Consider the following 17,043-nt stretch of genomic DNA (forward strand, 5'->3'; position numbering starts at 1 on the left):
TTGGGCATTTCACAATGTTGAAAGTCTAAGTCTCCGATTCCTTACTCAGAACTGGGTTCAAGGCCAGTCCCTTCTTCTGTGTCCAGAATGAACACAGAATAACTGTTGAGGCCCTGGTGGAAGATGGGGTGGAAGGATGCTGATGGTTTATCTGAGCACATCCTGGAGTTTATCACTTCCTTACACTCCCTGTGCCTCTGGCGTCTCTCTTCCCGCTTACTGGCACTTTGACCTCCCGCTTCTTATCATTGTTGTGGCTTCCGCCCTTCCGGAGGCCTCTCCATCCCTGGATCCTTCATTTGCCTTCTTCTTCCAGAATCAGTCACAGCCCTCCCGGGGCAGATCATGCTTTCGCTGTTCCTAGCAGGGAGTTTTCTAACTTCTCCCCATCAGAACTGCCCAGCCCGCTGTAAAATAGGAATCATAGAGGAAATTGGAGAAACAGATAAGAAACTCATTTTTGGTTGCCTGTGGACCAAGGACAAAGAGCTACTCCCAAAGATGAGAGGAGAAAGACTGCTGACCCAGATCAAATTAAAGCAAGAAATTAATTAAAGCAAGCTTTTATTTCATTCATATACATGGCCCGCCTCCCCCTAAGGTAGAGTTGAAGAGATCAACCTTGGACATAAGGAAGACAGGCTTTTATAGCTCAGGGGTAGAAGGTTTCCAGATGGAGGATTTGGTGGGTAAAAATAGGTGGGTGGGGTTATGGGAGCAGAACGTGCATGAGACGTTAGTCATTATCACCAAGGTCAGACCTGGTAACTGCCTGTCTCTCTCGAGAGCTCTGCTCCTTCTGTCTCGGTATCAGCAACAAAGGAGGAGTTGTTCGCTCAGGATTTTCAGTGAGACAACGCAGCACAGGACATAAAAGTCTGCTGAAGCGGTAACTGACATGTATTTGCTGGCTGTTCGTGTGTGTGCACACCTGCACTAAGGTTGAGCATAGAGTCAGAGGTCGACTTTGAAAAGCTGGTTCTCACTGCCTGCCATGGGTGTCCTAGGGATCAAAGTTGGTCATCAGGCTTGGCAAACATATGTGGATTAAGATGTTAGTGACGCATACAGATAAACTAAACACATTTTGTATTATTACATGGCCATGGGTCTTTGATGACCAGAGATAGAATTTAACCATTAAAAACTGTGGGTTTTGGCATCGAGTGGATAAGAAGTAAACTTGCCATGGCTAATTTCGACTGTCGATTTGATTGGGTTATGAAAATACAGGGTATCCGTGAGGAATAACGCATGTGTTTATAAGGGGATTCCTGGAAAAGCCCACTCTGAGGGTGAGTGGCACCATTCTACAGTCCGGGTCCCACTGAAATGAGGTTGCTGGGGTTGAGGGGTAAAGGTCAGCCCTCAGCTCACAATGCCTGTAGAGTTTAACCAGCCTGCCTCGCACTCCAGCCGCCATGACTTCCTCTTCACACAGTGAGCCACCGTAAACTTTGTCCCTTCAGCTACTCCTTGTCAAGCACTGGGTCAGCAAGGAAAAGTAACAACCGCTGTGATGGGTGGATGTGCTTGCTCAGTGCCAACACGAGTGCAGCCCAGGTGTCTGTCACCATCATGCTGCACGGCCTATGTACACAGGGTGTCACCTGACCGTTAGATCCCACTAACCCTGTAATGGCATGTTAAGGCTAAAGATGTTAGTCAATTCTCCATGCAATTGGTCATTTTTGCTCTTTTTTTTTTTTTTTTTGAGTTCTTTATAATATACTCTGGGTACTAATCCTCTGTCAGATGAACAGCTTGTGGGCATCCCCCTGTTCTATTAAAAATGGGGGGGGGTTGGGGATTTAGCTCAGTGGTAGAGCGCTTGCCTAGCAAGCGCAAGGCCCTGGGTTCGGTCCCCAGCTCCGAAAAAAAAAATGGGGGTGGGCAGGAGAACACGCCCAGAGACCCTTCTACTACCACACGGCACGGGTAGGCCGTAGATACACAGGGGCCAATCTGAGACCATGCCCCATAGCATGAGCAGAGGAGGTCACCCAGAGCGCCACCAGCCAGCCGTAAGGCCAGCCTGCAGCAGGAGCCACTACAATGTGCAAGCTACATGGTGGACAGATGTGAGAGAGAGCAAAGCAGGACAGTGTGAACATTATGAAGAGAGATGAGAATGGAGACATGAGGGTAGAGAGGAGCAGCCTGCTATGAGTAGCCAGCCCAACCACGTCAGGCTGTAGTGAAGCCCCAACCTGTGCTACCGCTGAGGGTCACGTCTGGGTCTGTGGCCATGCAGGAGCAGAGATTGGTGTCCATGTCCATGGGTCATATTACCACTAGAGACCATGGAGACATCCCTGGTCTGGGCAGCCACCAAGGGCTGGGCAGAACTGACCCTGCCCCTCACTAGAGGCCGCACTCTGGAGAGCTGCCCTGCCCCTCACCTGGGCAGTATAGTGGAGTTGGCCCTGGTGGAGCCCTAGCCTGCTCTTAGGTCGTGAGTCTGGGAGAGCTGGCCCCACCGCTCATCTGCTGTGAGGTGGTGTGGGTGCAGGGGTGATGCCTTCCCACCCCTCCTACCCTTACCTGCAGTAGTAAGGAGAGCTGGCGCCAAGGTCACGAAGGCAGGAAAGCTGGCCCCGCCCCTCACAAGCTGGAGAACAGAGGGGGCGCTGCACCTCCTCTGGGCAACACAATGGACCCTGATGATGAGGTGAGCTAGCCGCTAGGGCGTGAGAGCAGGAGAGCTGCCCCTTACAGTTTCAGCACTTGAGAGAGTGGGCCCCGTGCCTCAACTGTGCAACACAGTGAAGCTGGCTCTGGTGGTGTGAGCGCAGGTGAGCCAGCCCCAAGCGCTGGCTAGCCCTGGGTGGGCTAGCAGGGCCAGCGCTGCAGAGCTCGCCCTGGTGGTGCAGATACAGGCCTGGTGACTAGCACAGCTACTACCCAGGCCCAGACCCAGGGCTTTTGAGTTGGCACACCCCAAAAAATATACCATTTGTGAGCTATTGGAGCGCATGAAAGGGCTAGTGTGAACTAAATCAGCAGGATCTCCATGACACAGGGCAACAACAGGATAACCAGGAAGAGTCCCGCTGAGGATCTAGTATTGATGATTTTCGAGGCCAGAGGTCTGGAAATCAACGATGACTCATTGCCGGGAACATTTGCAAGTGAAGATGTATGGACAGAGGGGTATCCTGTGGGACACTCTGTGACATACTACAGCTTTCACGACGATATTTTCTATGCTTTGTTTTGTTTTACTTATTATTTTTGGTTTGTTTGTTTTCTTTTGGGGCGTTGCAAAGGCATTGGGGCAAGTGGGCTGTGCCGCCAGACAGAAATAGGAACTGGTGAGCCCAAACTCTGGGAATCTCAGGATGTGAGAACGGCTGGAGTGGAACCACTCCCTACCCGCCTTTGTACCTGTTCTGAGTCAAGGTAGCATACCACCCAATGAGGAATCCAGATAGCCTTAGCCTTCAGCCAGTGACCTTCCTGGATATTCCCATGCCCTTTCTCCAAAAGTGTATAATCCCTGTTTCTCCCGGAGTAAAGCGTACGAGTTCACATCCACCCCCAACCCCCAAAAAAAGCAGTATGAACAATCAAGGATCATCTCAGAGAACTGTTTCATTAAAGACTGCCACGGGGAAGTCTTCGCCTAAAAAAGCCTGGCCTAAGACTCCCAAAGAAGGCTCTCTCTTCTGCCACCCATCCAGTACTCGGCATTCGCTCCCAATCCACTTCCTTCCTTCCTCGGGCTTGGCTCCTCCGGCTTGGCTTGCAGATGCCCCGAGGGGAAACATAGACCTCAGACCCCGTGACTTCCTCTCCAGGTGGTACACCAACAGCATCTGGGTACATACCCAGAGAGGAGACGGTGAACCATAGCATTTGTCCAAGACCACGCCGTTCCACTTCCGGTCTCGCATGGAGCGGAATCCGGCACCCCAAAGGGAAACACCGACTGCGAACTCTCCATTCTGGACTTTGCCCTGCCTTCTCTGGGTGGCTCCAGGGCATCCTCAGCGGAGACTCCACCACGGGGAAGGTCGGGTATGAATGGATGGGGAGATTAGTGGGACTGGGGTGCATGATGTGAAACTCACAAAAATCAATAAAAAGTTGAAAAAATAAAAATGGTGACCATTGAGGAAAAGTAAAAACTGGAGAGCATAAAAGGGAAACAGAACTCTCACATCCTCTTCTGAGAATGTAAATGGGTGCGGCCACCACGGAAACACTTATGCAAGTTCTCCAAACAATTAAAAACAAAACTGCCACACTATAGCTATCAGCCCTGGGCATGCACGGAAAGGAGGCTAAGGCAGAAGGGGCTATTACTACCTGCATATCAGTGATTATCACAGCACTACTCAAGTAGCCTAGTCAGGAGGGCAGCCTGGGTGTCCACCAGTGTATGAATGGATGAAGAAAATGTGAAACAGGTGTGGTAACTCATACTGGTAACTGCAACACTCAGGAGGCTAAGGCAGGAGGATTGCCACAAATTCAAGGCAACTTGGATTACACAGTGAGTTCCAGGATAGCCTGGGCCATAGGGTAAGACTTTGTGTCAGAAATCAAATGTAAGAGAGTGGGGAGGAGGGAAAACGTGAAATGTAGACAATGAAGTGTTAATCAATCCTAAGGAATCATTTCATTGGAAGAGTAGATTATCTTGTTAAGAGAAATAAGCCAGATTCAGAAAAACAAACATGATGGTTTCTCTCACGTGTGGAGTCTAAAGAAGAACATTTAAATGACATGAATATCGGCAGGGAACTGTTAGGGAAGAAGGCCTGGAGCAGGGAGAAAGAGTGTGAGGAAGTCATGGGAGTTAAGACGATCACGTCACATTGAATTCCAGGCAAAAGCATCACAATAAAATCTACTGTCTCGAACAATCAACGTAACCTAATAACAAGAAATAAAGCACCAGAGGGACTGTGCACAGGTCACCCACAGACCGTATGTGAGAGAATTGGGGACACACATGCCTTGACGTTTCTGGGGATTGCAGAACCCTACCACAAGGATTGACTATACTTACATCATGTCTACATTTACCTGTATTTCCTAGGACAGTGCAAATGCCATATATAGTTCTCAAGTGCATTGTTTAGAAATGCACTTGTAATGAACAGTAATGAACATTTTTTTCTGAATATTTCACCCACGCAGTTGATTAACTCCATCCACAGTTGCAGAACTCCTGGGCAAGAGCTAGACGCACCCCTGAGCCACAGGCCTTTTGCTGACATTTGACTCTGTATACAAAGAGGCGAACACAGAAGCCAGCCAAAGCTGCTTTAATGAAGCTCCGGAAACTGCCAAGCTCAGACCTCTGCCTAGGTCCACCTTCGTTTCTGTGGCCTTGGGATTTAGAGTGCTAGTCCGAACTCTGTGACCACTGGGGCACATTCTTAGGCTTCACACAGCACAGGCTTCCATCCCAGCAGAAGATGTAGAACTTCTCTTTCCTGAGGCACTCCTCACGGCAGATACCAAAAGACTTCCAGCATTTTTCAGGGCTCCCTATGCCAGAACAGACACAGACACCTGCATGAGTCATGAGGTCCCAGGTAGAGGCCAGGGCCTCAGGTAATGAAAACAGAGGCAGTGGAAGGAGCAGTCACCTCTAGAGGTTGAGGAGGCTTGTATCACCTCACATCTTCTACAAACACTCCATCTTGGAAGTGCAGTAGTCTATAAGGCTTAACAAGTACATTGGGTTGTGAGGCAAATATGAACCATCAGAATGGATAGAACTGGATTTGAATTCTATCTGTGTCCCAAGGCAGCTGGGAAACCTTGAACTGGTGACTCTTTTCTTAAGAATCTCTTTCCTCGGGGTTGGGGATTTAGCTCAGTGGTAGAGCGCTTGCCTAGCAAGCACAAGGCCCTGGGTTCGGTCCCCAGCTCCAAAAAAAAAAAGAAAAAGGAAAAAAAAAGAATCTCTTTCCTCTTTTCTACAAGGGGATGAGCTGTGCTAAGGAACAGCATTGGGGGTATAGCTCAGTTGGTGTTTGCCTCGCATGCTTGAAGCCCTGGCTTCTAGCCCTAGCATAGCACAGACTGGGCGTGGTAACCCATATCTGTAATCTCAACATTCAAGAGTTAGGGGCGGGAGAAACAGGAGCTCCAGGGCATCTTCAGCAACACACCGTGAGTTCGAGACCAGCTTCAGCTACATGAGACCCTGTCTCAAAAGAAATAAAAGGTAAAATGTAAGTAAAACTAATTAATTATTAATTAACTTGTGTAAGAAAACACTAGTATTAAATAAACCCCGGTATGAATGGGGCAGAACCTCAGCAAAGATCGAGCAGTTTATTTTACAGGGAAGGAAACTGAACTAGAAGGAACATATTAGCAAATATTGAAGCCGGATGGCTTAAGAGAAACGGGAAATGGAAAGGGTTTTTAAATAAAAAAGGGAAGCCCCACAACTAATCGAAATGCAGAGAATTAATGGCCATAAGGAGCCTTGCTCAGCTGCTACATCTACAATACAAGCCATCCACGCAGGGAACAGCATAGAAGAGGTGTGGAAAGACAGACAGTAGGAGGCAGAGTACCAGGACACAGCTGCTAAACCGTGTCTTCTAGACATGCTTGGGATGCTATGCCCATGAAATCCTAACACTATGGCCGCATAAGTTAGACCTATGTCACCACACCAGCAGATCCACCAGTGAGGATAGGGAAGTCTCACAAGGCCCCATCAGCTGGAGAAAGAGCTACAGGCCATCAGTGGCGGCTGAGAGGAGAAGAATCAGTCTTCCCCAGGGAAAAGCTCCCCAATAAGTTATCCCAAGTGATCAGCCCTAAACACACATTCATATGAGAGGCACTGTTTGAATGAACTCAGTGGACAGCACACATTCACCACACACACACACACACACACACACACACACACACACACACGCACACGCACGCGCACGCACACGCACATGCACACACACTCATGCTCACCAGAGGTTGGGGCTATACTAGAACTTATTGACAATGATGCTTTATGACAGAGTAAAGACTGGCATCATGCACTTTCGACACTCGTGCCTTCCAAGGACAAAGGACAACAAGAAACTGTTAACATCTGAAACTGGACAAATACTGCCTCCACATGCCTTTCCTAAGGACTCTAACAGGGAAAGAGCTTCAGACTAGCAAATTAGACACACAACTAAGTGTTGGATATGCAGTGCCCTGTAGAACTCTAACTAAATGACAACTTAAAGTCAGGCCACCAGAGCTCAGTGACAGAGTGCCTGTCCAGCACGAACCACAAGAATACAGAAGCAAAAGGAGTTCATAAAGACTCCATGGTTACACATCCAGAGAGAAGAGCCACACAGCACAATACCAACATGGGCATACACGGAGAACATGTGCAGACATTCTCAATGGCTTGAGAACATGTGACTGTAGAGCTATCTGTGGTGACAGACAATGAGATGAGGAAGAAACGTCTAGGCCATCATTCCTAACAGGCTAGGTATGTGACTCAGAGGCAGAGTGCTTCCCTACCATCCATGAGCTGGGCTCCATCCCCACCCCTACAAAAAGAAAAAAAACAAAGGAATATAGAGGTAGATGGGTGCTTATTTTTAAAAAGGCTGTTTCCTCATTTCTGGTTATTGCAAAGCATTGACCAGTATTTAGAATCATAGAAACAATTTTTGGGGCTGGAGAGATGGCTCAGCGGTTAAGAGCACTGACTGCTCTTCCAGAGGCCCTGAGTTCAAATCCCAGCAACCACATGGTAGCTCACAACCATCTGTAATGAGATCTGATGCTCTCTTCTGGTGTGCCTGAAGATGGCGACAGTGTACTTATATATAATAAATAAATAAATCTTTAAAAAAGAGAAAGAAAAAAGAAACAATTTTTGGCCAAGAATTCCAAAACAAGCCTGAAGCATCCTATCACACCAGATACTGAGGACGCAACATCAAAGACAAGAAGAGTTTTATCAGAAAGATCAGCACCTCAGACCAAACACTTCCCCACTGCCAAACAGGAAGAGCTTATAGTGCAGGAGGGACAATGGTGGCAGGATACTTACCATGTGCCTTAGAACTATTAGTCTGGTCTCTATGAGTTTAAGGTCAGCCTAGTCTACAAAGCCAGGGCTGTTACACAGAGAAGCCTGTCTCTAAAACACAAAAATCAAAACAAAACAAAAACAAAAACAACACTACCACCACCTCAAAAAAAATCAAAAACATTAGTCTAAAATAAATTACATTCAACTGAGTAATGATGTATCCATTGTCTCCTAAATCCAGCTATTATTGGGAGGAGAGGGGGGAGGGATGAAGGTAGAAACCTTGGAGGCCTAACCATTTCCCCAAGCTAGAATTGTCTCACAAGTCCTAAGAGGCCAAAGCAACTGGCCTCCAGGGTTACGGGCAGTCCCCTGAGCCGTCACCTCCCAGCTCTCCCACCAGCAGGATGGAAGTCCCTGGAACTCTCTGATGAATTACAGAAAACGAAGAAGCGGCAGCCCACCAAAATTTCAGCCTGCCCAGTCTTGACCTTTCAACCTAACTTGTTGCATAAAAAGTAGATATTAGGACATTGGAACACACAGGCGTGAGCTGCCTTGCAGGGTCTAACCCAAGATCTGAGGCTCTTTCCACTGCTCAGACAGTGTCTCCTACACATCCGTCAATCACCCAGGTCCCTGAGCAGACCTACTTTCCAACTCTGTCCCTCCTCTGAAGGGGTCTAGGTTACCTGGAATGACCTGGGACAGCAGCAGCAGCAGGACCATAGTTAACACTGCAGTCTTCATGGCTTCGGGAAATCCAGGGTGTTGGCACAAGGCAGAGATCAAGCGCTCTGGATCCTTGTTCCTTGTAATCAGCAGGGACACGTGTCCTCCGAGGCCCACGGGTACAGCCTGTCTCTCCATCCCTAGGCCTGCACACCCACAGCACCCACATACACCCTACCACATTCACTCAAGAACCAGAGAAATTCTACAGAGAGGGCACAGAGAAGATGTCAGTCTATGTCAAAAGAGAGAGAATCTTTCCTGGATGAAAGTGTGGCCCCCCCCTGGTGATTGTCTATGCTCCAGCGAACAGTACCACATCCGTGGGTCTGTGGGCAGCACGAATGGAATTAGCTGAGATGTTTTAAAAGGATTGGACTGGGGAGATGGCTCACCGGTTAAAAGCACTGGCTGCGGGGTTGGGGATTTAGCTCAGTGGTAGAGCGCTTGCCTAGGAAGCTAGGAAGCTGCTCTTCCAGTTCCGGAGGATCTGACACCTTCTTTTGGCCTCTGGCAGCACTGTGTGCATGCGGCACAGAGACTTCAAACACAAGTGTGGCCATGCACACACACACACACACACACACACACATGCACACACATGCACACACACACACAAACAAAATATTTTTTTAACAGAAGAACATGACGTTGGGAGGAAGGTAGAGAGGTGGGAGATGGATTTTCGAGAAGCTAGTAGAAGGAATGGGGTGGATGTGAGTAAAATACATTGTATGCATGCACACAATTTTCAAAGAATCAGTTAAAACATTATATTTAAAATGCTAATACATTTAAAAATCCTCAACACTCTGTAGTCCGTATCATGCCCCCACAAAGTGCTACCCTGACAGCTCATCCAGTAAAGCACTGGACACACAAGTCCTTTGTGGAGGTCCCAAGTATGATCACCAGAATCTATACAAACACAGAAGTGGTGTGTGGTGGTGCAAACCTTTAATCCCAGCACTCCAGAGGCAGAGGCAGGTGGATCTCCATGAGTCTGAGGACAGCCTGGCCTACGTAGGGAGTTTCAGGACAGCCAAGACTACATAGTGACACAGCTGTCTCAACAAATAAAATAAAATAAATAGACAAACACGGTGACACACACTTAGGATCCTTGTGCTGGAATAAGTGGGGACAGGCATTCAGAAGCCCTGGCGCCCACTGCAAGCCATCCTAATCTAATCAGCCTGCTCCAGGCCAATGACAAACCCTGTCTTAAAACACAAGGTGATGGCTCTTGAGAAATGACACCCAAGCTTGATCTCTGACCTCCACACACACCATCACACATATCCGAACACAGCTGTCATGATTCTAACATAGCTTAAATGAACTACTTTAAAAAATATATTTTTTAAAGAAACGTTAGCTGGGTGTGGTGGCACAGGCCCTTAATCACAAAACCTGAGGGGCAGAGGCAGGTGGATTTATACAGCAAGTTGCAAGACCGCCAGCACTGCATAGAGAGACCTTGTCTCAAACACACAATCAAAAAGAATTGTTTTATTTTTACTTATATGGACGCGCATTCCTGTGCATAGGCATGTGCACATAAATGCAGTTGCCCTGGGAGATGTTAGATCCCCTGGAGCCAGAGTTACCGGCAATTGTGAGGCACCATGTGGGTGCTGGGCACTGAACTCAGGTCCTCTGGAAGAGCAGTAGACCTTCTCTTAACCACTGAGCCATCTCTCCAGCCTGGAGAAGAGAGGACACTGCCCACCCTTTCCGCAGTATGTACCTATCGGGATAGTCTCTATCGATGAGAAGAGCTCTCCCTGCCTAAAATGCTCAGTTTTAGGAAGAATGTTGGCATTGAAGCTAAGAAAGATAGAGTTGAAATTATCCAGCTCATGTCCTAGCTGCGCCACTGAATTCTGTGACCTTGGAATGAATCCAAATCTCTCTCTAGGATTTAGTCTCACCAGGGAGCTCTAAAACCCTCTGGGATTCTAAAACTCAATCCAACCTCTCTGGCTCTCCGGTCACTCAAAATACACAGAAAAATGAAAGACTACCAAAATCTAAGATTTTGCCACCAATGTGGACCAAACTAATTGGCTTGCCCCTAGAGTCCTAGGGCTATGACTCCTTACACCAGCTTCCTCAGGGAGGTTACCATGGAGGTTACCATGGAGATCCAGGTTAAGGTTCTAAGGAAGGTGGTCCAACCTGGGTATCTTTCTGTGCAAACTACAGACTGTCCTCGTTACCACTGCTGAATGACAGCCTTGGCCTCTCCTCGGAGATGGCTTCACAGAATGTTAATGCTGTCCCCACTCAGCCTTAGAACTTCCTGTTATGAGTTGTGTGTGGCTGATCTTGGTTTGCAACTTGACACCCTTGGAAAGAGGGAACCTTGGTTAAGGAATTGCCTCCATCTGACTGGCCTGTGGGCCTGTATACAGGTCATCTCCTTGACTGTTAGTTGACACAGGAGAGCCCAGCCCACTGGGCGCAATACCATCTTTAGGCTATATAAGTAAGTTAGCTAAAGGGAGGGGTGACAGAGGGACAGAGAGACAGAGACAGAGACAGACACACAATCACATGCACAGAGAGGGGAAGGGGAGAAGGGAGTGAGGAGAGGGGAGGGAGGAGAGGGAGAGGGAGGGAGAGGGAGAGAGGGAGAAAGAGGGGGGGGGGAGGGAGAGGGAGAGGGAGAGGGAGAGGGAGGGAGAGGGAGGGAGAGGGAGGGAGGGAGAGGAGAGGGAGGGGAGGGGAGAGGGAGAGGGAGGAGGGAGTCAGTAAATGGTATTCTCCATGGTCACCACTTCAGCTCCTGCCTCCATACCCCTGCCCTGAATTCCTCCCTTGGCTTCCCTTAATGATAGACTGTATTCTAAAAGCCTTCCCAAGTTGCTTTAGGTCATGGTTTTTTCTCAATGCAAGAGAATAGCTAACCAGGACAAAATGGCCTTGAGGTCTCGATGTTCTAGACCCCAGAAGCAGTCGTGGCTCTTGTGCTCCCCAAAGAGAAGAATTCAGACGAGACGCAGCAGCAGAGAAAAGCAAAGAGGGTTTCATTAGCTCAGCCCAGGAAGCTATGATGCACTCTTTAGAACGGCACAGCTGAGCCAAGCAGAAACGGCGCTGATCCTGGAAGGCATGGGGCTTGTGTCTCACTTCTCTCTGTCACCCTGTCCCCTGTATGTCCTCCAGGGTGGGAACGTCCAGGAAAGGGATGTGTGCTTCTTGGCAGCCCATGTTATCCAGAAGTCAGTCTCTCTGTTATAAGTAAACATAAATGATTCAAGAATGTAAACAAGGGTTTAAGTGGCCCCTGAAATCACAAAGTTCATGAGGGGAAAGGGTAACTTCAGTCAGGGCATGCCCTGCTGGTGAAGAAGTCCTCAGCGCTGGTTTGAGCTGAAGCAGATGGAGTCCACCAACAACAACTGTTCTTTACCAGAGAGACCACCTGTCTTTATATTCTGTCCTGCTGACCACTACTACCTGTCCTTTTGGTTCAACTGAAGTACCTGGGGTGGGAGTAAGGTACTGTTAGACTCCTCTGACATCAATCTCCTGTCTCACCAGCATTCTCCCATCTAGGACCGGGGTCCCTGAAATATCGGGAATAAATTGTAAGATCCTGGTCTCTTCCAAGTCTTACTCATTCCTGTTGGACAGACTTGGCTGGTGCTCAGATATTTTTGAGCTCCTCTACAAGGTTTTCTCTTGTCTTTCAAAAATCTAAGAATTACAGAATGTTCCGTTCCAGCAAGCTCTGAGCAACACAATGGCTTCCAGTGACCTTGGACAGTCAACTATCTCATGAGAAAGAGCAGGAGGACAGTGCAGAGCTAAACATCGTTGTACATTAATCTTGAGATTGTGGCTTGGGAAACAAATGGCATTGACGTCCCTGAAGAACTGGGGGGAGGAAGGGGAGCAAGTGGTTCCGCTCTCCTGCCAGACTCCAGTGGTGCAGGCTGGACAAGAGATACACTGTTGAGTTCAGGGATGGCAGGCTGAGCTCCGGGGCTCTGAGCCTCTTACACTATGGTGGACTTCTCTAGAGCATCAGGAGCGGGAATGCATTAGAAACAGGGAATAGTCCTTTCTCAAGGGATCATCCCTTCAGCCAGAAACCAGGGACAATTAATTACAAGAGAGAACACTTAGCTTTCATGGGCCACCTTCTGATATTCTCAAATTTTAAGTTGATTGAGTTCTCAATAAAACCATCTTGTACTTAATTTTACTTCCTATGGATTTTGAATTAGTTAAGCACATGGCTTTTTTTTAATTTCTTAAAGCCCATTGTTTTCTATGTATATGGATGTTTTGCTGGGATGTATGTCTGTGCACCACAGGCAAGTGGGGCATCCAGGAAAGGGATGTGCTCTTCCTGAAAGCCCACTTTACCCAGCAGTCAGTCTGCTATAGATAAATTAATAAGATGCAAGAATATATGCAAGGGATTAAGCAGCACCTAAAATTGCAAAGTTCACTAGGGGAAAGGGTAACTGTACCTTGGGCATGTCCCCGACACGGGGTAGACCTGGGGCTGGCTTGAACTGAGCCAGAGTCCATCACCATGAGTTATACATACTTAGGGATTATGAGAGTTGAGCTGGCCCACTGAGAGACCACCACCTATGGGATTTATATCCTGAGGGTTTGGGAGGAATGAGGCTGTTGGTCCGTCCTTTATCCCACACCCACCCTCCAGCACTAACCTTCTGCTTAACGCTGGGTTATTCAGAGCTTGCAAGGGCCTAGCTTTACAATATCACACATGATTAGCACTCAATGGCTGGTATGCCAGTATTTATTCCAGATTTTTATGATGCACCAGAACTGCTCTTTTCTAGCCACTTGTTTGTCAGAAGTTGAAGGTGACAGTCACTGGGATAAGGCAGCCAATACATATCTTTTTTGTCTTGTCATAGGTGAGTTTGGTGTTCATAAGACGCACGTGAATGCAGCAAGAGTTTGCTTCCCTGCGGCTTGTAGAATTGCTTAGCCAGGAAGGAAGAAGGAAAGAACAAGATCATGGCTATCCCATTGCTCAAACATCACAAGCAGCCAAAGACACCATGTTATCTAGACATGACATCCCTGTGACAGCGCACTGGAGAGAAACAGCTTGGAGGGAAGATGCCTCTCTTGGACTAAAGCTTTAGTGGTCTTGATCAGTTGTTTCTGGGTCATGATGAGACGGGGCACTGTGGCAAGGGTCAAAACAGCAAAGCTGACCACACCATGGTGGCCGGGACACAGAAAGAGAACAGCAAGCTAGCTGACTTTTCCCTTTGGCATAGGCCTAGGGGATGGTGCCACCCATATCTGGGACAAGTCCATCTTCCTTAATCCTCTCTGGGCATGCCCTCAGCAGACACTCTCAGAGGCGTGCCTCGCTAGTCACAGAGAGACTTCCCAATCCAGTCAAGTCGACAGTGAAGGTAACCATTACAGACATATCATGGCTTTGTATTAATAAACTTGAAAAGATGGCCTATTTGTTTCCTACGGCTGTCATTCAGCATACCACAACAGAGTGGTTTGTAAAAACAGATTATTTTTTCCTCTATTATTCTGAGGGCTCCACATCAAAAACAAAAACAAATCAAAACGGTGGCAACACTGGATCCTCCAGAAGCCCAGAGGGGATGCGTGCTCTGTGCTTTGCTCCTGACTCCTTGCTGCTGATCCCCTCAGCTTCCTCAGCTTACAAAGGCACAGCTTCAGCCTGGCACCATCATCCAATAAGACTTTCTTGCGATTCTGTCTAAATTGCCTCCTCCTTATAAGGACACTAGCCCAGCGCATTTTCATGATTTGAGTATTGGCAAGCACCCTGCTAAAAGCATGCTGCAGTCTGCTGATTCTAATAAAAGTACTCCTCTCTCCCGATATCCTAATCTCTAGAAGCAGGACTGCGGTGGTGTATGCCTTTATTCTCAGCACTCGGGAAGCAGAGGCAGGCAGAAAGGCAGGCAGAACTCTGTGAATTCGAGGCCAACCTGTTCTACAAAGTGAATTCCAGGATAGCCAGGGCTACACAGAGAAACCCTGTCTCCAAAAACAAAAACAAAAACACAAAACAAAACAGAACAAAACAAAAAAACCCTCAAAACCAAAAAGCAAACAAACAAGAAAACCCACCAAAGAAAAGTCTCTGGGGTTGCTACTGGGGAGATAGCCGAGGCTTGGTGTGGGGGTACATTAAGAGCATAGCATATGCTGATCTTCCAGAGGGCTCCCCATCACCCATGTCAGGTAAATCACAACCTTGAGGAGCTCCAGCTCCAGGAGAATCGAAGCCCTCTTCTGGCCTCCTCAGGCACTGCACCCATGTGCACAAAGCCACAGTCATACACATACATATGCATATGCTTAATTGGAAAAATAACATCTCTTTATAAACTTCTGGTATTATAGATAAAATAATATTCTTATTAATTTCATAGCAGAAAATGATAGCAGCTTGTTATTTGGATTTGTTTTCTTTGATTCCTGATCAGGTTGAAAGTGGCTTTTCTTGTCCATGAACAACCATGGTATCTGAGGTGTGCCGGAAGTATTCACATAGCATTTTTCCTCTGCCTCTTACCAGATCCCTTGGCCCTGTGACTAACAGATCCCACTGTACTTATACCTACTCTGGTTTTCTTTTTTTAACACAGAGTACTAAATGAGTGTGCAAGGAGGCCCAGGAGGGGAAGGCAGCTTTCAAGGTGCTACCATGTACTTGTGAGTTGAAGGTTGAAAAGACTCTCCATTGCCTAAAGGTTTCAGAGACTCATTTGCTGATCCCAAGAGTCTGTGGGTGAAAACACAACTACCCTGCCCTGCATGGGGGCTGAAATCCTCACCGTATCCATTTGCTTTCTGTGTCGCCTCCCCACATACAGACTCATATGAATCAATGGGTAAGCGGACCATGGCTCATCTGTTCCAAACCCCTGATGAAACACATCCTTCTGGGGACGTGCCCCTTATTGATGTGCATGAAGCCCTGGGTTTAGCATTGAAAACAAAGAACCTCCAATATCACATAAGAGCTGGAGCGATGGTTCAGCAGTTAAGAACACGTATTGCTATTGCAAGGGAACTGAGCTCAGTTCCTAGCACCCATGCGGAAGGTGGAGGCATTAGAACTCCAGCTCCAAGGGATCTTCGGGCCTCGAAGTACGCCTGCACTCACATGCATACACATACACTCACGCATAACCCAAAATAAAAATACATCTTTTTTAAATAAAAATTAAATTAGTAGAAGGGCTAAGGATCTGTCCCAGTTGCTTGAATGATTGCCTTGCACATGCAAGGCCCTGGATTCAACCGAGTGAGCCCTTTATAAACCCAGCCATGATAACGCATGTCTGTAATTCCAGCATTCAAGAGGTAGAAGCAGAAGGACCAGAAGTTCAAGGTCAGCCTCAGCTACAAAGAGAGATCAAGGCCAGTGTTGGTTACAGAAAACATGTCTCCAAGAAAAGGTGTTGGAGGGAGTTGAGAGAGTGGAGAGTAAACAAGATAAGAGACATTATGTTCCTGAAAATTTCGAAGGATACATTTTAATACACTTTCCAAAGTTAAGACTAAGTTTGTAGAAGAAGTACAAATCACTGACTCTGTTGAAGGCCCAGGCATTGCAGTCAGTGAAGGTCTCTCAGGAAGAGAAGAATCCAGTGAATACCTTCTCCCTAAGAAGGAACACGAAGGCTGGATGTCCCACACATTCAAGCACACCCTGGTGGGTACCAGACTGGCTAAGATTCCTCCTCTCAGCTTCCTCCCTTCTGTGAACTCGAGTGTCCGTGTGTAGACAACTTTTTTATGTTTTTCTTTCTTTTTTTCTTTCTTTTTCTTTTTTTTCGGAGCTGAGGACCGAACCCAGGGCCTTGCGCTTGCTAAGCAAGCATTCTACCACTGAGCTAAATCCCCAATCCCTCTTTTTTATGTTTTAATGATCTCTGGGGACTGCAGCTATCAGAAGCGGGAGCCACTGTGCTTTGTCACTGTCACAGGTGAGAGTTGGTGAGGACAAGGTACAAGTCTCGACTGTTCCTCAGTTTCTTCTTTAGTAACAGTTCTCCTTCCCCACTTCCGGCCCCGCTGACCAAAGGAACCCCAGAAGCCAGGCTCACCACTAACCACTTCTCTCTGAGTACCACAAACAGACCTCAGTAGCCAGGGAGCCAAGAATCTCTCCAATACCCTGCCTGCACCTTCCCATCACAGTCCTGGGGCAGCTTCGATTCTCGCCCATCACCCTTGGAAAGGAACAAATATCCTCTGTTCCTCGGCAAGTCTTTGCCTTCCCAGCT

At 47.6% G+C, this 17,043-nt stretch overlaps 1 protein-coding gene across 1 annotated transcript; it reads right to left on the reverse strand.

Moving 5' to 3' along the window:
* Positions 1-5,261: 5,261 nt before the first annotated feature.
* LOC116900700 (beta-defensin 36-like) lies at positions 5,262-8,787 on the reverse strand. The gene is made up of 2 exons (XM_032902403.1): positions 8,713-8,787; positions 5,262-5,502 (listed from the first exon to the last, which is right to left on the reverse strand). The coding sequence occupies exons 1-2, from the start codon at positions 8,768-8,770 to the stop codon at positions 5,357-5,359; spliced, it is 204 nt and encodes a 67-aa protein (XP_032758294.1). The 5' UTR covers positions 8,771-8,787; the 3' UTR covers positions 5,262-5,356.
* Between the last annotated feature and the right edge of the window lie 8,256 nt (positions 8,788-17,043).

This window comes from Rattus rattus, chromosome 5 (assembly GCF_011064425.1).
Source record: "Rattus rattus isolate New Zealand chromosome 5, Rrattus_CSIRO_v1, whole genome shotgun sequence".
NCBI classification, from domain to species: domain Eukaryota; kingdom Metazoa; phylum Chordata; class Mammalia; order Rodentia; family Muridae; genus Rattus; species Rattus rattus.